Source organism: Ostreococcus tauri (genome assembly GCF_000214015.3).
Source record: "Ostreococcus tauri WGS project CAID00000000 data, contig chromosome 07, whole genome shotgun sequence".
Lineage (NCBI taxonomy): Eukaryota > Viridiplantae > Chlorophyta > Mamiellophyceae > Mamiellales > Bathycoccaceae > Ostreococcus > Ostreococcus tauri.
This window is the reverse complement of record NC_014432.2, coordinates 391,502-416,589: the sequence shown is the minus strand read 5'-3', so window position 1 is coordinate 416,589 and position 25,088 is coordinate 391,502. Positions and strand designations below refer to the sequence as shown.

The 25,088-nt window shown below is 59.5% G+C and overlaps 16 protein-coding genes across 16 annotated transcripts; 7 read left to right on the top strand and 9 right to left on the bottom strand.

The window, feature by feature from the left end:
* Nucleotides 1-49: 49 nt before the first annotated feature.
* OT_ostta07g02590 (Magnesium-protoporphyrin IX methyltransferase) lies at nt 50-1,045 on the top strand (the record flags this gene model as incomplete). The annotated part of the gene is made up of 1 exon (XM_003080300.1): nt 50-1,045. The coding sequence occupies one exon, from the start codon at nt 50-52 to the stop codon at nt 1,043-1,045; it is 996 nt and encodes a 331-aa protein (XP_003080348.1).
* Nucleotides 1,046-1,121: 76 nt separating this feature from the next.
* Nucleotides 1,122-2,339, bottom strand: OT_ostta07g02580 (CDP-alcohol phosphatidyltransferase; the record flags this gene model as incomplete). The annotated part of the gene is made up of 1 exon (XM_003080299.2): nt 1,122-2,339. The coding sequence occupies one exon, from the start codon at nt 2,337-2,339 to the stop codon at nt 1,122-1,124; it is 1,218 nt and encodes a 405-aa protein (XP_003080347.2).
* Nucleotides 2,340-2,571: 232 nt separating this feature from the next.
* Nucleotides 2,572-5,748, top strand: OT_ostta07g02570 (Structural maintenance of chromosomes protein 6; the record flags this gene model as incomplete). Its single annotated transcript, XM_003080298.2, has 1 exon — nt 2,572-5,748. One exon carries the CDS (start codon nt 2,572-2,574, stop codon nt 5,746-5,748), a length of 3,177 nt encoding a protein of 1,058 aa, XP_003080346.2.
* A 71-nt stretch (nt 5,749-5,819) lies between these two features.
* OT_ostta07g02560 (unnamed product) lies at nt 5,820-6,113 on the bottom strand (the record flags this gene model as incomplete). Its single annotated transcript, XM_003080297.1, has 1 exon — nt 5,820-6,113. The coding sequence occupies one exon, from the start codon at nt 6,111-6,113 to the stop codon at nt 5,820-5,822; it is 294 nt and encodes a 97-aa protein (XP_003080345.1).
* A 155-nt stretch (nt 6,114-6,268) lies between these two features.
* On the bottom strand, nt 6,269-7,747 carry OT_ostta07g02550 (Zinc finger, RING/FYVE/PHD-type; the record flags this gene model as incomplete). Its single annotated transcript, XM_003080296.2, has 1 exon — nt 6,269-7,747. One exon carries the CDS (start codon nt 7,745-7,747, stop codon nt 6,269-6,271), a length of 1,479 nt encoding a protein of 492 aa, XP_003080344.2.
* A 296-nt stretch (nt 7,748-8,043) lies between these two features.
* Nucleotides 8,044-11,142, top strand: OT_ostta07g02540 (BRCT domain; the record flags this gene model as incomplete). Its single annotated transcript, XM_003080295.2, has 1 exon — nt 8,044-11,142. The coding sequence occupies one exon, from the start codon at nt 8,044-8,046 to the stop codon at nt 11,140-11,142; it is 3,099 nt and encodes a 1,032-aa protein (XP_003080343.2).
* Nucleotides 11,143-11,350: 208 nt separating this feature from the next.
* Nucleotides 11,351-12,416, bottom strand: OT_ostta07g02530 (Chlorophyll A-B binding protein, plant; the record flags this gene model as incomplete). The annotated part of the gene is made up of 2 exons (XM_003080294.2): nt 11,351-11,986; nt 12,351-12,416. The coding sequence occupies 2 exons, from the start codon at nt 12,414-12,416 to the stop codon at nt 11,351-11,353; spliced, it is 702 nt and encodes a 233-aa protein (XP_003080342.1).
* Nucleotides 12,417-12,786: 370 nt separating this feature from the next.
* On the top strand, nt 12,787-14,559 carry OT_ostta07g02520 (Tetratricopeptide repeat; the record flags this gene model as incomplete). Its single annotated transcript, XM_003080293.2, has 1 exon — nt 12,787-14,559. One exon carries the CDS (start codon nt 12,787-12,789, stop codon nt 14,557-14,559), a length of 1,773 nt encoding a protein of 590 aa, XP_003080341.2.
* Nucleotides 14,560-14,582: 23 nt separating this feature from the next.
* On the bottom strand, nt 14,583-16,337 carry OT_ostta07g02510 (Riboflavin biosynthesis protein RibD; the record flags this gene model as incomplete). The annotated part of the gene is made up of 1 exon (XM_003080292.2): nt 14,583-16,337. The coding sequence occupies one exon, from the start codon at nt 16,335-16,337 to the stop codon at nt 14,583-14,585; it is 1,755 nt and encodes a 584-aa protein (XP_003080340.2).
* A 455-nt stretch (nt 16,338-16,792) lies between these two features.
* Nucleotides 16,793-18,495, bottom strand: OT_ostta07g02500 (Protein of unknown function DUF3411, plant; the record flags this gene model as incomplete). Its single annotated transcript, XM_003080291.2, has 2 exons — nt 16,793-18,097; nt 18,334-18,495. The coding sequence occupies 2 exons, from the start codon at nt 18,493-18,495 to the stop codon at nt 16,793-16,795; spliced, it is 1,467 nt and encodes a 488-aa protein (XP_003080339.2).
* A 489-nt stretch (nt 18,496-18,984) lies between these two features.
* On the bottom strand, nt 18,985-20,070 carry OT_ostta07g02490 (unnamed product; the record flags this gene model as incomplete). The annotated part of the gene is made up of 1 exon (XM_003080290.2): nt 18,985-20,070. One exon carries the CDS (start codon nt 20,068-20,070, stop codon nt 18,985-18,987), a length of 1,086 nt encoding a protein of 361 aa, XP_003080338.2.
* Nucleotides 20,071-20,111: 41 nt separating this feature from the next.
* Nucleotides 20,112-20,573, top strand: OT_ostta07g02480 (YCII-related; the record flags this gene model as incomplete). Its single annotated transcript, XM_022983802.1, has 1 exon — nt 20,112-20,573. The coding sequence occupies one exon, from the start codon at nt 20,112-20,114 to the stop codon at nt 20,571-20,573; it is 462 nt and encodes a 153-aa protein (XP_022839434.1).
* A 60-nt stretch (nt 20,574-20,633) lies between these two features.
* Nucleotides 20,634-22,172, bottom strand: OT_ostta07g02470 (Peptidase S16, lon N-terminal; the record flags this gene model as incomplete). Its single annotated transcript, XM_003080289.2, has 1 exon — nt 20,634-22,172. One exon carries the CDS (start codon nt 22,170-22,172, stop codon nt 20,634-20,636), a length of 1,539 nt encoding a protein of 512 aa, XP_003080337.2.
* Nucleotides 22,173-22,341: 169 nt separating this feature from the next.
* Nucleotides 22,342-22,967, top strand: OT_ostta07g02460 (unnamed product; the record flags this gene model as incomplete). Its single annotated transcript, XM_022983801.1, has 2 exons — nt 22,342-22,409; nt 22,514-22,967. 2 exons carry the CDS (start codon nt 22,342-22,344, stop codon nt 22,965-22,967), a joined length of 522 nt encoding a protein of 173 aa, XP_022839433.1.
* A 1-nt stretch (nt 22,968) lies between these two features.
* OT_ostta07g02450 (Pheophorbide a oxygenase) lies at nt 22,969-24,135 on the bottom strand (the record flags this gene model as incomplete). The annotated part of the gene is made up of 1 exon (XM_003080288.2): nt 22,969-24,135. The coding sequence occupies one exon, from the start codon at nt 24,133-24,135 to the stop codon at nt 22,969-22,971; it is 1,167 nt and encodes a 388-aa protein (XP_003080336.2).
* A 372-nt stretch (nt 24,136-24,507) lies between these two features.
* OT_ostta07g02440 (unnamed product) lies at nt 24,508-24,906 on the top strand (the record flags this gene model as incomplete). Its single annotated transcript, XM_022983800.1, has 1 exon — nt 24,508-24,906. The coding sequence occupies one exon, from the start codon at nt 24,508-24,510 to the stop codon at nt 24,904-24,906; it is 399 nt and encodes a 132-aa protein (XP_022839432.1).
* Between the last annotated feature and the right edge of the window lie 182 nt (nt 24,907-25,088).

The following is a 25,088-nucleotide window of genomic DNA, read 5'->3' as shown; positions in this document are numbered from 1 at the left end:
GCCCGACGCCGCACTTCGCGCCTCTCGCGGACGTCGACGCGCGACGAGCATGATCGCACACGCCTCGACCGTCTCTCGCGTCGCGCGCGCCCCTCGCGCGCGCGCCGAGCGTCGCCAACGCACCGTCGTCGTTCCGAGCGCGACGGATAAGACCTCGTCGCGCATCGTCGCGTCCTCGGTCGCCCTGTCCACGCTCGTCGCCGCGAACGCGGCGGGCGCGAGCGAGATCGCGCAGACGGCGGAGGGTGCGGGCGTCGCGGTCGCGGGCGCGCTCGCGATCGCGGGCGCGGGCGCGGCGCTGGTGATGACAGATCCGAGCAAGCGAAGAGCGTCGATGATGTCGGAGACGGGGGGCGACGAGGCGGCGAGCGTGAAGAATTACTTCGATACCACCGGATTCGAGCGGTGGAATAAGATTTATGGCGAGACGGAGGACGTGAACAAGGTGCAGTTGGACATTCGTAACGGACACCAGCAGACGGTTGATAAGGTGTTGGACTGGGTGAAGGATGACGACATGAGCGGCGTGACGGTGTGCGACGCCGGATGCGGTACGGGGTCGTTGGCCATCCCGCTCGCGCTCAAGGGGGCGACCGTGAGCGCGAGCGATATCTCTAGCTCCATGGTTGGCGAGGCAGAGCGTCGGTACAACGAGTTGGTGTCCAAGGGCGCGTCGGCGCCGGCGACTGCGCCCAAGTTCGAGGCGATGGGTCTCGAAGACGCCTCCGGTCGATACGACCTGGTGACGTGCATCGACGTCATGATTCACTACCCGAAGGATCGCGTCGACGGCATGATCAACCACTTGGCGAGCCTGAGTGGGAAGAAGCTCATCATCTCCTTCGCTCCGCAGACTTTGGCGTACCTTATCCTCAAACGCGTCGGCGAGTTGTTCCCGGGTCCGTCGAAGGCGACTCGCGCGTACCTCCACGACGAAGCCGACGTTGAAGCCGCGCTTCAAGCCGCTGGCTTCCGCGTCAAACGCCGTGAGATGACCGCGACGTCTTTCTATTACTCTCGACTTCTGGAGTGCGAGCGCATTTGAAAGGTTGGAGACAAATGGAACAATTTTTAATTTAACGATTCGTTCGCCCCATGCTATCTTCTCTAGCGCAGCGCCCTCATTCGCGCGGTCTAATAATGAATATGTTCGGGTGCATGCCCAGACAACCCGTGATCTGCGCCGCAAGGCTCGAAAAGCGATGCAAGAACACGAACAAAGCGGTGCCGATGAGAACGCCGCTCGTGAAAGCGTCGCCTGCGGGTACGACCGTCGTACACGCCATGATGAAAAGAGCGAACCAGTTCGTAACCGGAAAATCCGGATCGGACACGCGAATACTCATTATTCGAATCTCAGACTCACCGAACAAGATTGAACTCGTCGCGTGCGCGAAAGCGAAATTTTGTGACTTGTACAGGCAAAGCCCGTGGAACGCCTCCACGAGCGCGCAGCGCGCCGCGATCTTGAACGGACTCCTGTAACTTGGCCAGTGCGGGGGTTCATGTTTATCGCTCGCTAATATGGTCTTGATGAACGTCCCTACTCGGGCAATCGTCCCGACGGTGATGCAAAACACGGCACCCACGCGTCCGATGGTTTGCGCCCCGACGTACGGCAAAGACAGCGTCACGTCGAATAAGAAGCGATTCCCGATCGTCGCCGCGACGAGCATCAGTGTCTGTACGATGAGCTGGACGTCCTGAGAGTCCAAGAATTTACTCACCGGCAACACACCCGAGAAGGTGGACGACACGGTGTCCACGACGAAGAGCGCACGCCCTAACATCATCGTCGACACGCACGCCGCTCGCGCTCTGCTCGTCGCGTGCCCGACGCCAAATATATCGAGCACGACGAGCGGGTAGAAGCACATCGACAACCCGTCGCACGCGTGATCGATCACCTCACCCAAAGGCGATCCCGATTTCGTCCGTCTCGCCTGCTTCCCATCCATACCGTCCATCATCTGATAGGCAAACGCCAACCCAGCGCACGCGACGTACACCCACCTCGAGGCCTCGAACTCCAACGCCGGCGACATAGTCCACATCATCACGTACGCCGCGACGACGCAACACAATCCGAGCGCGGTCATCGCGTTCGGCGCCAACCACGTCGGAAACGCCTCCACCCCCAGACTCCACCATCGATCTAAAAACAACCGCTCACACAGCGACAGATTCGGCGACGTGTACGCGTACGCGCGCACCTGCGCGCACCGTCTCTTCGAAGCTCCGACGTGCGATCCGCGCGCGCGATGCGAGCACGCAGCGTCGACCGAGGCGTCGAAACCACCCGTCAAGAGGTCGAGTCTCGCTCGTCGAAACGCATCCATCGTCGACGATCACGGACGCGCGCGCCGTCGACGCGGGCGCGAACACGGAGCGCGCTCGAACGCGCGCGCACGCACCGCTCGCCCACGTCCGCGGGCGTCGCGCGGTGCGGACGTCGCGCGCACCGCGCGAATGAGGCACCGAGAGGTTGTCCAGCTGTCAAAGTTCAAAAATCACTCCACTGGAACTCTCCACACGCCGACGCGCGACGCGCGAGGGCGCGACGTCGCCGTCATGGGCGAGACGAAGGCGGATGGGAAGCGCGTCAAGACGTTCGCGCACTTTCCGGGCATCGCCGGCGCGTTCGTACGAGTCACGATGCATAATTTTATGTGTCACTCCAACTGCGAGGTCGAGCTCGGACCGCGGATTAATTACATCACGGGCGAGAACGGAAGCGGGAAGAGCGCGATTCTCACCGCGTTATCCGTCGCGTTGGGGGCGAAGATGCGCTCGGTCGGGCGGTCGAGCTCGAAGAGCTTTAACGGAATGATCAAGAGCGGGTCGACGCAGGCGAAGATCACGGTTGTGATTTCAAACGACGGCCCGGACGCGTTTAAGCCGGAATCGTACGGGAAGGCGATCGTGGTGGAGAAGACACTGAATGGAGCGGGCGCGAATGTGCTGCGGTTGAAGAGCGCGCGAGGGGATATCGTGGGGACTAAGATGGAGGAGTTGCACAAACTGACGGATCACTTTTGCGTCGACGTGGATAATCCGATCACGGTGATGACGCAGGACATGGCGAAGAAATTTTTGCACAGCGGCGACGACACGAAGAAGTATCAGTTTTTCGTGCAGGCGACGTTGTTGGAGAGTTTGCAGCAACAACAGACGATGGCGAAGAATAATCTGAAGGATGCGAGGGAGACACTTCAGGAGCACTTGGAGTCCATTCCGCGCGTGAGGAGCGAAGTTGAAGAGCTCGAGCACGAACTGAACACGTTCGAGCGCATCAGAGAGCTTCGGGAGAAGGCGACGAATATAACGGCCCGAATCGCCTGGTCCAAGGTGTACGATAAGGAGATGGAGATCAAAGAAACGGAAGATAAAGTGAAGAAAAACCAGGCACTCGTGCGCGAGGCGACTGAAAAGCTTGCTGAGATTGAACAGCAAAAAGAGGCCTCGAGCGGCGAGAATGAGGCGCTCGCCGCTGAATACGCCGAGTTCGAGAAGCAACTTCAAGATCTCCAAAAACAGCGTCATCAAGTTGAGATGGACTACAGAGAAGCGGGAAGACGCTTGCAATCGGCGGATACTGACAAACTCACCGAAGAAACGAGCTTGAAAAAGTTGACGAAGAAGATCTCAGATGTGGAGTCGAAGATTCAGCGAACCCTGGACGCACAACGAGGTGAGCGCACCGAGACGGATAGACGACTGCAGGTTCTGAACGACACGCTCATCGCCGCCAAGCAAGCGGTGACGCAGTGCAACGGCGACATTGAAGGATACAAGCACGCATTGGATGAGAAGGAAAGAGCGCAGCGCAATTTTTTCGGCATGAAGAAGTCGACGGAGAATGACATTAACGAGATCAGAAAGCAAGTTTCCACGTTGAAACAGACGTCTACCAACAGACTCGTTCTCTACGGACAACACATACCCAGGCTATGCGACGCCCTGCAGCAGCGCCAAGGTGAATTTTCATTGCCGCCCATCGGACCAATCGGCGCGCACGTCACGCTCAAGGATCAGAAGTGGATCGCGCCCGTTGAGGAGTCCCTCGGTGCTGGTATAGGCACATTTTTGGTCGCCAGCTCTCACGACATGGACAAGTTGCGCAAATTGAGCAGAGAGTGCGGCGTCAACAATCTGAGCATTGCCCTCGTCAACTTCAACAGAGGACGTTACGAAATCCCAGCGGAGAGAGTGCCTAATAAGGATGAATTCACGACTGTTGCGAGTGTTCTTGATTTCAAACACGATGCAGTGTTCAACTTTCTGGTTGATAGCGCGGCGATTGAGAGAACTGTGCTCATGACGGATGAGAACGCGGCGCAGAGCATGTTTCGTTCCGGAGCCGCGAGGGCCAAGCAAGTCGCGAATGTCTTCACTCAAAACCGCAAGGTGTTCATGAGCGGTAAGACCGTCCGAAACGAAGCGTTCCGAAACATGGATAGAGCTCGCCGATTGGGAGCCGACCCCAAGGCACAAATTGTGGAATTGCAAAAGGCCATCACGCAGAAGCAAGCTACCGCGCGAGAGTACAGCAACGACGAAGTGAGCGCCATGAAGGCTGTGAAAGAGATCAGGGACATGCTGAAGAAGAAAGAAGCCGAATACAGCAAGCTCGAACAAAAGGTTCTCGCAGCGACAAACCAGTTGCAGCAGGCAAAACTTGAGGCCGAGGATACAAACGACACCGGTGTCGACGTGAGCACGCTCCAAGAGGAGCTCGACAACTTGAACGCGGAAGCGTCCAAGCATCGAACCGCGCTGAGCGAAGCCGAAACGAATTACACTCGGATGAAAGAAACGTATGATGTCGCCAAGAGCGCAGTCGATGAAACGGTTTCCCTCGCAGATGCGTACAAGAGTAAAGCACAGCACCACGCGAAGAAGATGCAAACGCTGGAGGCTAAACTGCAGAAAGTGGACAAGTTGATCGCAACGTGCAAGAAAGATATCGAATGTGGCACATTAGTCGTTCAGCACGACGAGGAGCAGATCAAATTACTGACTGTGACGTGCGAAGAGATGGCCGATAGGTTTACTAAAAATTTCTGTGATCGAGAAATCGCGGAGGAAGCGGGTGACATCACCATGGGTGAGGAGGCCCTGTTGCGCATGCTTGAATCGACAAAGACTATCATGAAAAAGGAAGAGAGTCGCCACAAACGACCGTACGAAGAAGTGAGCGATGAACTATCTGAAAAGCGACGAAAACTGATGAAACTTGAGAGAGGCACCGAGACGTCTGAGAAGATCATCAACAAGCTAAGGAAGGGATTGAAGAAGCGCAAGGCCGCCGTGCAGGAGAAGGCAACAGAAACCGCAAAAAATGTCTCGCACAGGTTCAACTGGCATATGCAGCGCAAGGGCCACGCGGGCCAGATCAATGTCGACTACTCAACTATGAAGCTGACTATCAAGGTCACGGACAGTGCAAAGACAAAGGCTATCACGGACACTCGCGCGATGAGCGGTGGCGAGCGCTCATATTCGACGCTCGCATTCAACCTCGCGCTTGGTGATGAATCGGACTCTCCGTTCCGCGCGATGGATGAATTCGACGTGTTCATGGATGCAGTGAACCGTCGCATCTCCATCGAGACGCTTTTGGATTTCGCCCGAAACACGCACTTTGACAAGCAGTTTTTGTTCATAACGCCGCAGGACATTAGCGCCGTCGATGCGCAAGCCGATGACATCAAAATTCAGAGGATGCGCGCCGCTCGACCGGCTTAATCGAAAAGATGCGCTTGTGATTTTACTCTAGGAAACTACACTACGACACGGAAGCGCGCCGACGCGTATCCTCAATCCAACTTTTTCTCGTCTTCGCTCTCGTCGTCCCCCTGCTCGAACGCCAGCCCGTCCTCGGCCTGGACGTCCGGCGCGTTCGGTGTGCGCACGAATCTCCAGTATCTGAGCAAGCCCCGTACGCTCATCCACAGTTTAAACGCCATGAAGGCGAAGAGAAGGCCAAAGAGGCATTCCTCGGCCTTAACGCTCATGTAATCGCCCTCGGTCGGGTGCGTAGGCGTACGCACGCGATCACCGCGAACGCGGACGGACGAAGACGAGGACGAGGCGCCACCTGTGCGCGACATGGCGAAATATCTCGCGCGCGGCGGAGTACGGGTTCGAGCGCGGGAGAGAGACGGTTGGCTCGTGTGCGAGAGCGAGACGACACGAGTCGACATGAGACGACGAGACGACGGAAATGACGATGTATTCGTTCGCACATTATCGGTACGCGTGGTTTTTACATTTGCTGATTCTCGACGATCAGGCCTCGGTACGCGTCGATATTTTCGTGCGTGAGTTTCACGAGCTGGCGGCGCTTGAGTGGTTGCTTCGTGAACGGGCATACGTCCGGAGCCTCAGCGCGACGAAGGATCGTGCACCAGGTCTCGTAACCGGCCACGTGACCGTAAGGAGAAATAGTCGGCTCCTCGATCGGAAGACGAGTGATGGGATCGATGAATCCTGGCAGCACGGGGAGCTGCTCAAACTCGTCGTCGTCAAAGTCACTACCGCCATCCGTATAAGTTTTCTTCGCCGACCGACCGCTTCGGCGCACGCTGTCGGGTTTAAGGCTGCACTGGAAGGCCTTGTCATCGTCGCTCTTCTTCTTCGGCTTTGCTTTCGGCTTGGGCTTGGCCGGCGCCTTGGGCTTCTTCACCTTGATTACCTTTTTCACCATCACCATATGCGGTTCGCCCTCCACACGCTCTGGGCGATCGAAGCCCTTAGTTTTGAAGTTGAAGCGGAGATCTCCGGTCACCGGGTCGATCATGTAATTTTCATCATGAATGATTCCATTTTTGACGAGGGACCTGTAGTAGTTGGAGCACTGGTAACCGACGCGGCCCGGGATGCTCTTAGAAAATGTACCCCACTCATAGTTGGCCTTGCCATCCGGAAGCGAGGCGATGATAGCCATGAACTGCGCGTGCTCGGCATCTGACCACTTTCCGTTAGATTGCGCCTCGCCCGGGGCATTAAAACGGTAATAGTATTGATTCTCGTTCTTTTCGCGATTCTTCCAGGCCTTGATGCGAGCCTCGGACCAACCCTCGTACGGGTCCACCTCTGCCTCGGCGCCTTCCACCACTTCCGCTCGCGCGATGGCGTCTTCCGCCGCCTCCGCCTGCGCGATAGCGTCATCGAGACGCAGGCGTTTCACGTTGACGTTCTTTTTCGAGTGACGAACGAACTGCACACCCAAACGTTCCTCCAAGACGTACTCTGTCTCGAAAAATTGCTCTGGCGCTTCACCGTCGCTGTCATCTTCACCGCCGATCGACGATCGACGCTTACGCAATCGTTCCATGCGCTGTTTGAACCTTTCGCTCGACACGTGCGCAGCCTTGGAGCTCTGCGCTCGTCGCTTCAGAGCGTCTTCCTCCTGAATCATGAAGCGCACCGACATTAAAAACGCCTCCCCGTCCTCCGCCTCGCTCAGCCTATCGTTCGCCTCAAATTCGTTCCCGTTGCACACCCGGAGCACCATCTCGGCCTCACGCTCCGTGAGATCGGCGTTGGACACCATGAGTTCCTCCACCTTCTCCTTGGTCGTCTTTTCCTCAAACTTTTTAAATCGGTTCTGCAGCGCCGCCACGCGCTCGGCGATGACCCGTCGCTGCTCCTCCGTCAGCCCGTCATCGTCGTCCATCATCCACGTCGGCGTCTCCGCCTTCACCACCGACGCGTCTCCATCCGCACTGTTCGCGATCGCCATGTCGTTCTCGCTCATCGCTCCCCCACCACCGTCGCGCGCGCCACCACCGAGCGATGACGTTTGAATTTTTTCAAATTTCAAAACCACCGTCCGCGCGCGATCGCGCTCGTCACCCGCGTCTCCCGCGCACGTCTCCGCGCCCCCGTCCGTCGAACCGTCGCGCGCGCGCGTGCGTGCGCGTCCGTCGTCCGCGCGCGTGACGCGGCGTCGCGGTGCGTCGCCGTCGACGCGACGTCGGGCGCGCGGCGAGGCGACGGCGGTCCAAAACACCCGCGTGTGCGGGGGTCGACCACGCGATGGGGCCGTTTAAACGCGCGCGCACCTCCGAGCGCGCGCGCGCGACGCCGTCGACGCGACCGACGGCGCGGACGACGTCGAGGGAGATGTCCGTCCCGCCCTCGCTCGTCGTCGAGCGCGGTGAAGCGTTGTTTGCGAATTGCGTCTTCGCGTTGGATGACGTTCGAGGCGCGATGGCGACGAGCGCGCTGGCGGAGTGTGAGAAGCTCATCGCGCATCACGGTGGTTCGACGCTCATGGAGGGGGAGCGGAACGGTGCGACGCACGCGTTGGCGTCGCGGGCGAGCGATCGGGAGACGTGGGACGAGGACGTGACCGTGGCGCATCCGGAGTGGTTGCTCGCGTGCGCGAGAGAGCGTAAAAGGCTCGATGTGTCGTCAAATGTCTTGTTTCGACCGCCGAAGACGATGGATGGGTTGCCGGAGATGAAGTCGTGCGTTGTGTCGCTCACGGGGTACGCGGGAGGGCGACGGAGAGACGTGGAGACGATGACGCGCGTGCTCGGCGCCAAGTTTCAAAAGGCGTTCGATCGCTCGGTGACGCACTTGGTGTGCTACGAACACTCGGGGGCTAAGTTTGAGAAGGCGAAAGAGTTCGGGAGTGCGCACATTGTGAATCACGTGTGGTTAGAGGATTGTATCTCGAGGTGGCAGCGCTTGGGGGAGTCGGCATACTCGCGGAGCGGCAAGGAGGAGGACGAGTTGGCGGCGCAGCGCGTGCCGGATAGCGAAGACGAGGGCGACTTGGTGATCGGACAGACGTCGGTGGTTCCCGACAGCGTCGTCGAGGGCGGTTCGCACGAAGGCAAGTGCAAGTCGACGAGCGACGCGATCACGGTGTTGCCGAACGTTTCCCAAGGCGCAGCGCCGTCCACGGGCACGAAGAAAACGCCGTCGACGAAGAATAGAGGAGCGAGTCAATCGAAATCGCACAGCGCGATTAAGCGAATGAATCGCTCTCCAGACTGGGAGGAACAGGTTAGACGAGGGGTGAATGTCACCACGAGCGTGCGTAATCGACTCGACCCGAGTTTGCGAAGAGCGCTGCAAGATGGCTCGACGCAACCAGACTCAACGTTCACCGGCATCGTCGGAAGCCCGAACGACGTCGAAAACGCGCTCGGTGGGAGGTTCGCTCCTTCGAACTCGTGGTTCGCCTTCGCAGACGACGCGGATAACGAGCCATTGACGGATATGGCCACCTTGGATGACTTCTACAATCTCGTGGCGCGCGGTCGACGCAGTTTTGGCGGAGACAACACGGACGAGAAACTTTACCAGATCGAACAAGGAGAGTTGCGGTTTGAGGTTTTTGAAAACGGCATATCCGAGGCTCTGGAGGAAGATTTAATCAAGGAGGAAAGTCCGATGATCGTCCAAACGCTATACAGTGGTACTGTCGTGATTGTGCACAAACGTTACGCCAACTGCTGCGACGAAGTGATGAGACTCGTCGACGCGTTGGAGCTTCAGCAGCGACAAGGTCCGATCGGTAAGTGGATCCAGGCCATGTTACGAGTCGAGACTGCGAAGCAACTGAACGGGGTCGGAGAAGACGGTCGACTCAAGCCAGGTTCAAACGCGCTCATGAAGACGTTCAAAATGTACTTGCAACTCCAACACCAGATGAACGATACCGACCAGGCGCAGCTATTCAACGAAAATGGAGCGCTCGCTCCGGCTGATAAAATTATCACACTTCCCGCTCGTGCGCCAGGGAACATCCGAGGCATCATACTCCAAGAGGTTCAGCGACCACTGCGCGACATTCTCGCCGGTTTTTATGAACTTCTCGCTGGACCGACGGAGCCCGATCCTACGCAACAGCCTTTGGCGAGTCAACAGTTCTTATCTCAGATGGAAATGGAAGAGGAGGAGGGGGGAGCAATGCCAGAGCTAGCGGAAGACGAAGAGATTCACGAGCCTCCGGTGATATCTGAAGAAGTGGCTGGCGATCCGGAAACTGCTGAGGAAGCACCAGCCGCCGCGCCGTCGCAGCACGAGACTCCGGCGGCGATCTTGCGAAAGAGCTCGCGTTACGTGCCATCGAACCCATCCACATCGAAGAAGAAGACAAAGTCGACGCCCAAGTCAGCTGCCACGCCCAAGGGAACCGTGACCAAGGTGAAAACACCAAAACACGACGAGAACGTCAATACTACTCACCGCAAGGCGTACATCACGCTGAGCGGTTTCAGCTCCGCCGGCATCAAAAAGTACTCTGCCGTAGTGAGAAAAATCGGGGGTATCCTTTGTACCGGACACGAGTGGGAACCGTCGACCACGCACGTTGTGTTTGGCGAGCGTGGGAGTCGGTCAATCAAATTCCTAGCCGGTGCCGTTGCGGGAGCCTCTTTACTCGATGTTTCTTACCTGGATGCGTGTGCAGCAGCAGGAAAAGTGTTGTCCGTGACGACGGAACATCTCTGGCGCGGAGGTCGCGGGGCTGAGATGGGAGTCATTAGCGCCCATGCTGCCGAGCGATGGTCCAAGGTGCCGGGTTCAACTGCTTTCTCTGGACTCTCCGTCGCCATCGTACCATTCGCCGCGCACGCGAGAATCGAGCAGAAGATGCTGGATACTGTGTTGCGCGCGGGCGGCGCTTCAATATCGATCGTTTCTCCAAAGGGTGACGTCTGTTTGACCCAGGCAGAGGTGCCAGACATCGTCGTGTCGGGCCAAGTGGAAGACACCGACTCGCCCAAGGATGTGCCGCGACTCGAAGCCCTGCTCGAGGGTGGAGTCGATAGCGATGTCGTCGTGGTATCTTCTGAATTTTTCAAGGCGTGGATATCCACTCCCGAAGCCGCGTTAGACGAGTACTGCATGTTCGGTACGTCGCTTAAACGAGCTTGTGTTGAGAACGCCTTGGCAAAGCGCGGCGAAACGATCAAACAGACCGCCGCGCCGCCATCAAAGAACGCTCGCACGCCTGCTTCGAAACCAAAAGCGACGGGCAAATCAAAAAACGCACTGACAACGATTCCAGTGCCGAGTCAGCAACGCCAGACGAGAGCTAAACGCGCCGCAGATGCGCCGTTGGCAACACGCGTCCGCTCGAAGCGTCGCGTCCCACTTGCGGACGCATCAAACACTTAGACGAGGCGAACTTTGTACGGGATTCTTTAGTTGAGCGCGATGGACACATGTAAGACGTCATTATTATTCGTGCTGCATACTTTTTTACACACAGAGTAAGCGTGGTGGTACAACACGTGTTTACTGCAGAACCATACGCTCTTAGCGTAAACTCATCTCCCGCGACTAAACGAGACTAAACGAATTCGTGCTAATTGGCGTTATGAACTTAGTAGAAGCCGAAGCCCTTGGCCGCGTTGGTGAGGACGTTGGAGTGAACCGGGTCCGCAACGTGGGATTGCCAGTTGGCGATCGGGCCTTCTTGGGTGGCGAGCGCTTGGAAGATGCAGCCCAACCACGCGAACATGGAGAGGCGGCAGTGCTTGAGCTCCTTGATCTTGAGCTCTTCGAGGTCACCAGACTCGGCGAGGCCGAGCGGGTCGAAGCGTCCACCCGGGTTGACGTCACCGACGGTGAGGCCATCATCGAACGGAGAGTCGGAGATACCGGTACGGTACGCCTCCGCGGCGCCGACGAGAACGATCTCGATGATGAGAACGTTCCAGAAGGACGGGTAGCCGGAGCCTTCCGGGGCGAGCGGGGCAACGGCGCCCGGGAACTTGTCCGCGACGGCCGTGCAGTCATCCGGGGTGCACAAGGTACCCGCGGTGAACCACGGGATGCCGGTGCCGTTTTCGGCGGCCCAGGCGCCGGTGACGCCGAGCATCGCCCAGCGGCCGTGGATCACTTCACGCTCGGCGTTCTTTTCGGAGCCGAACGGGATGATCGGGGACTCGCCACCGCCCGGGTAGGTACCGAATTCCGGGTAGATGTCAGCCTTCACGGTCGTGGAGACGGACTTGTTCTGCGATGCGAGATAAAACCGACGAGTCAGCAACGGTCAGTCACGGGACTCGAAAAAATCTTCCGAAAAGCGATCCACACCACCGCTGGCGTGGATACGCCGAGATACGACGATGCCGCGCACCTCGCGCGCGTCGGCGCCGCCGACGACGGCGACGACCCGAACGCGCGCGCCGTGCGTCATACATAATACACCCCACCGATCCGTCGTCACCGAATCCCAATCACCCGGCCTCGCGCGCCCCGAACGCGCGCGCCGCGCATCGTATCGCGCGTCGTATCGCGATGTCCCCATCGTCGCCATCGCGCGGTGCCATCGACGCCGCATCGCGCGCGCGTCGACCGCGCGACGCACGCGTACGTACCTGGACCTTTTGCGCCTTGAAAGCGGCGACGCGGCCGACGAAAGAGGACGAGAGAAGCGCGGACATCGTGACGAGTGGTGTGCGTGGAATGACGCCCGACGGCGCGCGCGATCTCGCGTCTTCGCCCGTCGCGATCGCGATCGTGGATCCCTCGAAAGGTGGTCTCGCGCGCTTTGTGACGTCGTCGAAGCCTGTGTGGAGGTGTGATGCGTGACAAAATGTCAAACATTCGGACATTCGGAGACGCGCCCTCGGACGAGTCCCGATGCGTCGAGGTGGGAGACTCGAACGCGCGCGCGTCCAGCGCGCGAGAGCGCGGCGGGGCGGACGCGCGCGTCGTCGTGCGTCGCGCGCGTCGTCGTGCGTCGCGTTCGTGACGGTGGTATCGGCCGCGCGCGTGGACGGGGCGCGCTTTGGGGGGGATCGGTGATTTGAAATGAGCGACATCGAGCTGTCTCTGCGAGGGACGATGGTTTCTCGAGCGCCGGATGATCGCGCGGAGGAGCTGAGACGCGCGATCGCGGCGTGTCGAGCCCGTGGGTTGATGCGCGCGACGGCGTGGGCGTGCGAGCAGCTGTGTGGGATGGAGGAGGTCGGAGATGGGACGTCGACGCCGCGGGCCGCGGGACGGCGCGCGCGCGCGGACGAAGACGGTATGGACGTGGCGACGACGCCGAGCGCGTCGGTGATCGAGATCGGGGAGGATGATGATGTGTATCTGTTGGCAAAGTCGTACTTCGATCTGGGGGAGTACCGTCGGTGCGCGCACGCGCTGCGGAACGCGACAGCGCCGCTGCCGGCGTTTTTGAGAGAATACGCGACGTTTTTAGCGGGAGAGAAGAGTAAGGGGCAATCGTGCGCTTTCGGAGGGGCGAACGTAGACGGTGGAGGCGATGGGGTCGATTCGACGCAGACGCCGTCGATCGGGGCTCGTAAGATTGGACCGGATCCGAGCGCGGGGACGAACGTCGAGCTCGAGTCGCTCAACGAGTGGCTTCAGGCACAAGACGCCTCAGGCTCCAAGGATGGGTTCCTGACCTTCCTTCACGGCATTGTGTGTCGAGAGAGCGGCCAGCACGGTCACGCCAAGGCTCTGCTCGCGGAGGCGTGTCGAAAATATCCACTGAATTGGAGCGCGTGGCAGGCGCTGATTCCGCTGCTGACGAGCGAGGGAGAGGAGCAAGCCCTTGACCTTCCTCGCGAGCACTGGGTCTATCGCTGGTTCATCGGCGTCTTTCAGCTCGAGATGCAGAAGAATAAGGAGAGTTTGGAAACATTTGTCGCCATGGGAAGAGAGTTTCCTCAAAGTAAATTGCTGCTGGGGCACATGGCGGAGGCGCACTACAACTTGCGCGAATTCGATGAGGCGCAGGAAATTTACAAGGACATTCGAGACATCGACCCGTATCGTATCGATGGGATGGATAACTACTCCAACGTGCTGTACGTGAAAGACTCTTTCGCGGAGTTGTCGCATCTCGCGCATCATATGGTGGGTACGGATAAGTACACACCGGAGACGTGCTGCGTCATCGGCAACTACTATTCGCTCAAGTCAATGCACGCCAAGGCAGTGGTGTACTTCAAACGCGCACTGAAACTTAACCCGCGATATCTCAGTGCGTGGACGCTCATGGGCCACGAGTATGTGGAGATGAAGAATCCGGCAGCGGCGATCGACGCGTACAGGCACGCGGTGGACATCAATCCCCGAGACTATCGAGCGTGGTACGGCCTCGGGCAGACGTATGAAATCTTACAAATGCCCTACTATGCGCTGTACTACTACCAGCAGGCGGTGAAGCTTCGACCGAGCGATCCAAGAATGTGGTGTGCCATGGGACAGTGCTACGAGTCCGACCAGCTCAGGATGTTTACGTCGGCCATTCGATGCTACCAACGCGCCGTCGCAAACGACGAGCGTGAGGGCATTGCTCTGTCCAAACTCGCCACCCTTCACCGTGAAAAGAACGAAAAGGCCGCGGCACACTATTATCTCCTCAATCTCAAGCGATTGGATGAAGAAAGTTCAGGGTCCGTGGACAGTAATGAGAAGATTGACGCCCTGGAATTCTTGGCGCAGTTCTACAAGAAGGAGGGTCGGTACGATGAAGCCGAGCAGGCGTGCGTCCGCTTATTGGATGCTCCGGGTGCGGCAAAACACGCTGCCAAGGCGCTTTTGCGAGAAATTCATTCTCAGCGGTTCTAGCAGAACAGATCACAATAGCAACATTAATTAGCAACTAATCGCCCGGACACGAACTCTTCTCTAAGATCGGCAAGGAGAGTGCCCAATAAGTTTTGTCCACTCCCGTCTCGGCCGGTGCCCCAAATCATGTCTACCGGCGAGTCCTCGATCAGACGCACGCGACCGTCGTTACAGACGGACTGCAAAAGTAAGTTACGCGGACCCTCGTGGCGGATGAACTTTCTCACTAGCGCGCGGTGCATGACCTCCAGCTTGACGTCCTCCCAGTCCTTGCGAATGCTCTCGGGATTCGTCACCTGCGCGCTGCGACCGATCTTGGCGGCAGCCTCCGGTGAGGGTGCGATCTTGATCTTTTCGTATGTGTCACGTGCGACCTCCATATCGACGCCGGCGAACTTTTGCGCCTGGTAATAGTGCTCGACTGTCGGCCATTCGATGTCATCGATGCGCACCGGAAACGGCGAAAAATTACTCAGAGCGCCGTGTTCGTCCCAAGCCTTGTAGAACTTGATCGGAGGAAGCTCGTCTTGCGCACAGACCTCATCTTCTTGAGCGAGTGACGCCACAACTTGCTCGAGGAGCATCAATGTACCCTCATCCGCGCGTTCTTCGTCATCTGCACTCTCGCCGACGTTAAAGTCTAAACCGCGCACGCTGTGCCCAGCGCTCGCAATTCGTCCGAGCGCCCCGGTGCTCTGCGAGTTCGGCACATATCCGCGAACTAAAATATCCCTACCGACCGTTTCTAATGTCACGCCGGCTAACGGCAACGCGTCATGCATGGCCTCGAAACCGAGGTCCCCGAGCGGCGTCGGTGCGGAGTTCCCTCCGATGAGCTTGGGCGCGACGAACGCCATGACATGGTGGAACACACCACTTTTCATCGCGGGCGCGGCGAGACCTCCACCGCACTCCCAGAAACATCTCAGAAAGCCGCGCGCGTGCATGTACTTCGCCGCCTCCAAGGGCGTAAGCTCGTTAAACTCCACTACCTCGACGCCCTTTGAGCGAAGCATTTTCTGGAACTCTGGACGCGCGCCCTTCGTCGTGCACACTATCGTCGGCGCCACGTCCCGAACTCGCCATAGTTCTGCATCTTCGGGCAAATTCAACGTGCGACTGAGCACGATACGGGCGGGTTGAAATCCAGTCTCTTCTCGACATGTCAGCCTCGGATTATCCTTTCGCACCGTCGCGCCACCGACAACGATGCAATCCGCGCGCTTGCGTTCCCTAAATACGCGCTCTCGAGCCTCGGCACCGGTGACCCAGGATGAATGGCCGTTATCGGTGGCGATTTTGCCATCCAGCGTCATCGCATACTTGTACACGCTGTACGGAAGCCCCGTGGCGACGCGATACAGCAGCGCCTCATTAGTCTCCCGACATCTCGCCGCTACCTCACCCTCCAAACCGCTCGCTCGCGCATCCAGAACATCAACCACAATCCCTCGCTCGCGCATCGCCTTCACGGCGCGTCCTCTCAACCCTGGCAACGGATGAAGCATTCCGACCACTACGCGACGCACGCCCGCCGTTACGAGCGCCTCCACCGCGCGCGTCTCCCCAGCCACCTCCCCGTGCACCGGTTCGAGATTCACGCACGCCGTGCCCCCCCGAACGCCCACGCCGTCTCTCACTAACGCCTCCACGCACGCGATCTCCGCCCTGGTCGCCCCTTGACCTTCGTGTCCTCTCGCGACGCGCGTCGTCCCGTTCGCGTCCGTAATCGCGCACGCGCTCAACGGATGCGGCGCGCTCGCGCCCTCGCTGGACATCGCGAGCGCGCACATTGCGCGCACGATTTCACACTCGTCGTTCGTCACCGCGCGCGCGCTCGAGGCGACGTCGCGCGAGCGAATCACCGCGCGCGCGCTCGAGGCGGCGGCTCGACGTCTCGACGACGACGACGACGACGACGCGCTCGAGCGACGCCGCGGGACGACGCGCGCGACGCGCGAGGTCGACGCCGTGAGTTCGCGGCGCGACATCGAGGACGGGGACGGGACGCGCTCGGGTGTGCGAGCGCGCGGGCGCGACGAGACGACGTCGAGTGGACGTGGACGACTCGAAGGAAATGACGAGTGAGGACTGGTGGGAAGGGACTCCGTTTCGGCGACGGGCGCGACTGTTACCTTGTCAAACAGAACTGTCTTTACAACGAGATCTTGCAGTTGATTGACGCTGCGCATTATCTATCTTCAATCATTTGTTATTTCTCCAGCCATCGGACTCAAGCCGCGACGGCGGTCGGCACGTCGGAGGACGGCGCGACGCGCTTCTTGACAACCTTTCTGCGCTTCTTCACCACCTTTTTCTTGGTGAACTGAGGAATTGCAGAACCGGCTGTCTTGGCCATCGTGGCGTGCATGGGAAGACCCAGAGCGAACAGGCGAGTCGGTTCGCCGACTTGGTTGTTAACGACGCGACCCAATGCGGTGGCGGACACCGCCCCAGCCAATGACGTGAGGTGTTCCGTCATCCAGCGATCGGCGCCGCCAAGAAGTTGGTAGCGCAAATTGCACGAGATACCGAGGAAGGCACCCATACCAAGCGCAGAGGTCTTGAGATCTGGAACCGGAATCGACGGCTCCCACTCCTTACCTTCCTTCTTCTTGTGCATGGCCAACAAACCAGAGTTCAAGAGCGAGAACGCGCCTCCCGTAATGACACCGACGGCGGACAACTCGGCCGCCTTGGTGACGACACTCAAGCCACGAGTCGCGTTCGTGTACTGTCGCAAAGGACCGGCACGGTCGAACGCGTTGTTCGGCATCGATGCCAAGAACTTTTGGAAGCCGTTTGTCGCGGAAGAACCAAACGATCGCACCGGCGTCATGCACCAGACTGTCAACGCGTTCGCAACGGAGAGTTGCATGATGTTGCTCAGGGCGAGGTCCCATTCAGCCTTCAGGCGATCACCGCGGTGGGCGACTTCGTACATCGTCGCCGCGCTGATAGTGACTACTTGTTCGAACGCAAGTTTGTACAGGAACGCAGGGTCAGCCATGAGGCGGCCGACGAAACCACGGGAGAACGCCTGAGGTGTGCTCCGAGATACGGCTCGCACAACGCTCGGGCGGACGTTGACAGTCATGAAACGCACGAGGGCGAGAGAAGACACGATGCCCATCTCTACCGCCATGCGAATACCCCCTGGCAGCGATTCCATCGTCTTGAACCACTCAGACAAAACCGCCTGAATAGCCTTTCTGTCAAACGTCTCCCCAATCGCGGCTCGCGTGCTAAAAAATCCTTCCTCTCCGTCGTCATCGTCACCTTCCTCAAAGTAATCATCGTCGTCGCCCTCATCACCGTCACCGCCACCGCCACCGTTGTTGATCTTGCCACCATTACCACCACCACCACCGCCGTCCGCGATCTTCGGCGCCGCCACTGACACCTGCTGCTGCATGCTCAAGCCGGATTTCTCCAGCGTTGCCGAGCCGCCACCCCCAAGCTGTCGACCGATCTTCGCCATCGCTGTCGTCGGCACGCGCATGGCGCCGTCAAACGATCGCTCATCCGCCACACTCTCCTGTGAAATCGTCAAAAAAACGGTTCAACGTCAGTCCTCGCCAGTCTATCACCAGAATCTGACTGCGCGGAGCAAGTCGAATCGCCTAGGTTCCACGTTCCCCCTCGCGTCACCACGTTTTCGCCCTCGTAAGCGTTACGCGAGCGTTCGACCCACCCCCTGAGCACCTCGATCGAACGTCACAAACTCTTTTCACTCAATCAAGCCGCGATCGCGTCACGAATCGATAAACCTACCTCACCGCGGGCGAATCCCATCGCCCCATCGCACGCCGCCGAGACCTTCACGCATCGTCCTCTTCGCGGAAGGATCACCGCGGTGTTCCTTCGTCCGACCCCGCGAACATCTCGAACGGACGCTTTCTGGGTGAAAGTCCTTACGCCACTCACGGTGAACATCTCTCCAGTCCTTCACGCGCTCGCGTACGCGTTCCAAAGACGTTCGGATGCCCACGCTCGCTCTCGTCCGCGCAAGCTCGTTCGGTGATGTCCCGTTGTTTGTGACTTCGCGAGACGACCTGCGGTCGAGGTCTCTCGAGTGATGGATGGAGATGAAAACGCGATTAAAACGTAGCGTGTGCGTGCCCGCGCGCGAGAACTCGTACGCCACTCGCGCGAAGCGTGCGGATAGTGCGGGACGACGTGAATGCTCGTCAGGTGCCGTGCCGCGAGGGGGTGATGACTTGTCGTGCGTCGGGAAGGATTTCGATTTTTCGTCGTCACATGGGGGGGGGGTCTTCATGAGTCGCGACTCGTCGATTGTGACGAAATCTTGGTTGGTTTTACGTGTTCGACGCTTCGAGAATGTACTTCTAGATACGTATTTACGTCTACTTCAAGGCTATGTGCATATGGCTAATCTATACTATGAAGTGCCCCGGCATCGCGTCATCCACCGAGCGATGTGACGGAGCTGTCGACTTGTCGCACTATGCCGTTGTCGCACGCCAGGTAGATTCTCAATCCACCCTGTCTTAAGATTCGCGCTATGAACATGTCGATGACGATGTTGGTGGGTAAGTTGCGCAAGATCTTCAACGCGCCGCGCCTGGAGACGACGATGGCGGTCGTTCGTGAGAAGGTGGAGTACGTGCGATGGACTCGGCGTTTCAGAGACGTCGGCGCACTCGGGTGCTTCCAAAACGGCTCGCGACAGAAATTGGGGTGTGGATCGAGTGACAAGATGTCCCATCCAGTCGGTAACGTTTGAATTAACGCCATTAGTTCCGATCGCAGTGCGTCGGGAGAGGGTGACACGACATTGGCGTCGTCCTCGAAGAGCAAGATTGAGTCATCGTAGTCGCTCCGAGAAGACCTCAGATACGTCCGATCGCGCTCGCGTGCCCGCTCGAGCGCTTCGCCGACATCGGGCCATAAATCATCGTTCGTTCTCACCAACGATTGCTCTATCGTCGAGCTGTCGACCGTCGGTTCCGAGACAAACTGCGCGAGTATTCCGAAGAGCGCCAAGTTTCCGATGCTACCCGCCCTGCGCGTGCGATCCTCCGCTCGCTCGTACAGGCGCACCTTTCTTCGATCCGCCGATTTGTGCGCGTAAAACTTCAGAGGTCTCATCATCACTCCGATCACGCGTCGCGGCGTCCACCCACGATCGCTCTCGGCGTGTTCGTACGCCTCAAACCTTTCGATGTATCCGCGCGCCTCGATCGCGCGCGCCGTGTCCTCGTCGATCACCGTCGCGTTCTTGATCACGCATCCGAACTCGGCGATCGTGGACGCAAATTCGCATATCCTCTGAGCGTTCAAAACGCGCTCGTGGGACCACGTAGCGGTGAGCACGGCGGCGTAGAGCGGCGAGCGCCAACGCAACGACCTCGACGCATCGTTAAAGACGCCCTCACTCGCGATGACGTCCGCGTACGCGTACGCGAGCGCGATGAGAACGACGAGAACGAGGAACGATGTGATTTTCGCCGCGCGCGCGCGCGTCGGTCGAAACGCGCGCGCGTGCATCACTGCGGACTTTCGGCGCAACGAGGGCTCCGTGCCGAGTCATGACTCTCGAAATCTCCCATCGGGTGTCACAGAACTCCAAGGGTCGTTCTCGCGGCACAAACATGCGCACGTGCGCTCGCGCGAACGCCGTCGTCGATCGTGCGCTCGCTCGTCGATCGCGAAAGCACTGTCGAGTCGTAAAATCGCGATCGAGCGCCGTGGCGATGAGTGCGGCACCGAGCAACTCGTATTGGTTGTTAACCTTGAACTATGTCGAAAACATGGCTGAGCGACGCGGTCCGTATCGCGAGGAGCACCTCGCGGGCGCGTCGGCGTCGCACGCGAAAGGAGAGTGCGTCATGGCAGGTGCGCTGACGGATCCGGTGGACACCGGGGTGTTCGTGTTCAAGAATTGCGACGAGAGCGTCGTCAGGGCGTTCGCGGAGAACGATGCGTACGTGAAGAACGGATTGGTCACGTCGTGGAACGTTCGTCCGTGGACCGTGGTCGTCGGGAACTGAGTTCGTGCGATGCGTGTGGTATTGTAATGACATGTGTGATGCGCTAATGATGATGCGTGACTAAAAATTGATGTTGTCGAGACCGCTCGCGTCTCCATCGAGCGCGCTCTTGATGGACAGGATGACGAATCCGAGGGTGAAGAGCAAGCCGAAGTTCACGATCGTAGTCAACAAGCGACTCTTCCGTGGAGTGAACCCGAGTTCGATCGCTTTTTTGAAGCTCTTCGCCGAGGCGAGGATGACGCGCCGGCGCTTCTCGACGTCGTCGCACGCCAGGAGCCTGAGCGCCAACGTGGGATGGGAATACAACATGACGTTCGCCAAATCGAATTCGTTCATGTCCTTGAGATCGCGCTTGGAGACGTTGTCAAGCCCGATGGCCTCCATGTAGTACGGATCTACTTTCTTCATGAGGTCGAACACTTCGTTCACCGCATCAACACTCGCCAGGTCCCCGCTCTCGGACGTCGGGGCAGTATCCTCTATGGGAACAGCGTCGACGATTATGTAAGGCTCGGTCTGCGCCACGCGAAGAATTTTAAATCGTTTCTCACCCTTGGCACAAACCGAGAGTAATCGTCCGTCCACGACGACGTCGTGGCTTTGGACGTTCATCATCGTCCCCACTCCAGCAATTTGACCATCCAATCCTCTAAACACCGCGCCAAAGGCGTTGGTGTTCACGAACTCGTCCTCCGGCAAGCGACCGAAACCCGGAACGATGTCAAACGTGCGTTCACCCGTCTCGTACGCGTCGATAATTGGTAGCGTGTTGAGATCAATCTTCTGCTTCCCGTCGAGACCGCGTAAGACGCGGCGTCCGGTGGCTTGGCGGAACTCCTCCTCATCTGTCTTGACCGCTTGCACGGCCGACGTAGACGCCGCCGTCGCCGCTTCATCCCCTGGAGTAGGTGGAATGAGTTTCGAGAACAGCGTCAACCACCTCGGCTCGAACAGATTTAATCGAACGTACGATCCAGGGGTGGCGACAAACGGGTACGGGATACAGGGCACCTGGAACTCTCCCGGCAACCGCACGATTTCATCCGCCTTCCCTTCCGAACCGTCGGCGTTTTTCGGCGCCAAACTCACGCTCCCATCCTCATCCTCTTCTTCCAACACGAACCGCTCGCCGGTGACCTTGTCGAACATCTCCACCGGGAGCTTGAACCAGTTCGGCTCCGCGCCCAAGTCCTCGCCGCCCGGCGTCTTGTCCCGCAGCGTCTGGAAATCCAGCATCCCGAGCGGCACGTCCAGAAACACCGCCTGCAACCGCTGAATACGATCCGTCGCCTTATTCGCCCTCGTGAACGCCTTTTTCCGCGTCTCTCGAAGCTCGCGGTCGGCTTTATCGCGCGAGAGCTCCGTCGCCCGCCGCGCGTCCGCCTCCAGCTCCTTCTCCCGCTCCGCCCTCTCGCGCTCATCGTCCCCTAACAGCGCGCTCAGGGCGTTAATGGAGTCCTCCGCCTTGATCGTCCGCTTCGTCGCCGTCAACGCCCCCCCCTTTGCGCGCGCGGCGCCGTCATCGTCGTTTTCTCGCGCGTCTCGTGACGTCGACACATCCTCCGTCGACCGATTTCTCCGAAACGCGTCCCACATCGCGCGCGCGCGCGCGCTCTGACCCCGCGCGTGATCCCCCGAGCGCGCGCGCGGACGCGCGCGCGCGAGCGCGGGGCGGGGCGGCGCGCTCGACATCGCGTCCTCGCGCGTGGACGAATGACGACCGGGACGACCGACGCCTCGGCATCGCTCGACGCGCGCGCTCGACATGGGACGCGTGAAGCGGTACTTCATCGACCGAGGGCTCGGACCGGAAGATTTGATCCCGGCGTTCGTGTGCGCGCGAGATCGAGCGCGCGTCGCGTTCGTGTGCGCGCGAAAGATGGGTCGATGATGAACGTGGATAGAATAGAATGACTGACGACGACCGACGCGCGTAGTTTTCACGAGACGATATCGATCGCGTTCGCGGCGTCGACGTGGATCGCGGCGTACGCGATCGAGCCGACGAGAACGGTGTTGCGACCGTTACGGGGGACGAAGGCGGCGAAGGCGATGGCGAAACCGTTCGGCGCGGCGCTGGAGTTGGCGACGAAGCAGACGGCGAAGGCGGTGACGAGGATACCGGCGCTGAAAAGGGCGAGCGCGGAGCGGTTGACGGTGAGTTTGGCGGAATCGTTAATGTTCAGAGGGTCCATTAAGCCCATCACGTTCGGGGGGAAACTGTGGCTGTCGTACGAATTCGTGAAGTGGTTAAAGCGAGACGCCGTCGCCGCGGCCGAGGTGAATAAGGGAAAGAGCGGTAAGGGAGGGAAGAGTGGCGGGAGAAACACGCTCGCGAGTGTGAGCTTGGAGTTGGCAAAGTCACAAAGGTATCAGCTACAAAACAGTTAAGTTAAGCGCCATTCTTGAAGATTCGGAAAGTATCTATCGCGGCGGACGCCGTCTCCGACTTGAGACTTCCACTCCGTACGTCCTCGAGTTCCTCTTGTAAAACCTGCATAGCTAAATTATTCCACGTATCCCCCGCCGCATGCTGCGCTCCCTCCGGCACGAAGTCGAACGCCATGCGGAACAATACGCGCGTGACTCCGGGCTTTGCTGGCAGGCACACGTGAAGCTGCTCCACAAGCATGGGCTTCCCACCACCGGCACCCCCGAGCTTTGGTCTGAGCTCTATCGTACTCGCGATCACGCACGAGGGCTTGAACACCACGCTCTGCGGCATCGGCTCGTAGCCGATTCGCAGGACTTTCGAGATGAGCTTTGTCGCGTCTGCCTTTTCGTACGGAGTGCGCTGTCTATTCTTCACCGACACGGGCACGCGTCGTGCGCGCTCCGTGATGTCCAACAATCTCTCGAGCACGATGTTACTATCAACCTTAACGTCGGCGGTGACCTCGGCCATGGTGACGAAGCCATCGCGCGGAGTGAACATTCCCGCCTCTTCCCCGGCTTCGTACACGTCCTCGTCCCACGACTCCCCCGCGTTCGCCGATCCCGCCCCGATGAAATCCTCCGGATCGCTCTCGCCCGCCCACACGAATATCATACCATCTCGTTCGATCACCCTGAGCGAATCCGAGTACACATTCTTCAAAAATCGACACGACGGCATCTTCACGCACTCTCCGCTCGTCTCGTACTCCCACCCGTGATACGGACACTGAATCCGTCCATCCACCACCTTTCCGAGCGACAACGGGCACGCTCTATGACAACACTCATCCTTCACGCACCCCACGTCGCCGGATTTCCCTCGAAACAGCACCCACGGCACGTCAAACAGGTCGAACGGGACGCTCGCGCCCTTATCGAACCGCAGCGCGGACGAGAAGCACACCGGGAACCAATAATCCCGCTCGTCCCGCCGAGCGCGCACCGCGCCCGTCCCTCGATGGACGTCGGCGTCGTTCGACGCGTCGACGCGCCCGCGCGCCCGCGCGCGCGCACCGCGTCGTCCTCGATGCGATCGCCCTCGCGCGCGGTCACCCATCGCGCGCACGCGTCGCCCGCGCGCGCCACCGCGCGACGCCGCGCGCGCGCTCGACGACGACGACATCGCGGTCGACGCCCTCGTTCGCGCGCGCGCGCCCGGGACGCGCGCGCGCCGTCACCGGGTGCCGGGACGCGGACGACGGTCTGGATAAGAGGGTCGTTAGAAAACCACGCGCGCGTGAATCTCTCCCATTGAACACGTTTTTACCCCATGAACGACGACGACGTGGGCCCTAGGGTTCACGAACGACGCGGTCGATGGACGCGACGACGTCGATCGTGGACGTCGATCGTCGCGCACACCGCGCGCGCGAACGACATGCGCGCGCGAACGATCGCGCCGCGGGTTCGGTCGACGCCCGAGGCGTCGAAGCGTCGACCGTCGGTCGCGCGCGCGTGCGCGGGGGACGGGCGGGCGAACGCGCGGGGAGAAACGATGGCGTCGGTCGCGCTCGCGCTCGCCGTGACGCTCTCGAGCGCGTGGCCGGACGCCGCGCACGCGCGATTGAACGCGAACGAACTGAACCGGATGAAGAGTGGGCAGAACGACGCGTACGCGGAGATGATGCGACAGATGGAGGCGGAGAAGGCGAAGGATGGGAACGGCGGGGGGTCGCTGAGCGCGGAGTCGTTGTTCAAGCAAGGCGGCGGCGCGTGCGGCGACGGGTACGAGTTGCGGGTGCAGAAGGTCCTGGGAGCGTCGTGCGTGTGCGTGAGCGACACGTGTAATCGCGAGGAAGCGCGGTCGGAGTACGAGCGGTCGTTTGGGAAACAAACGGAGGAGGAGCGGGGAGACGGCGGAGGAGGTATCAAGTTTACGTTTGCCACAGATTAGCGCGTTCATTCGTTCGTTTATTTTTGTGATGATGACGATCATAACATAAGTCGATTTCACTATCATTTCACCGCGCTCGAGAGCGCGGATAGCACTTGTTGTACGCTCGCGCTGGGAACGGACGCGTAGTCGCCGTGGGCAAGCTTGGAGCCGACGACGGGTTCGACCGCAGACGCAACGCC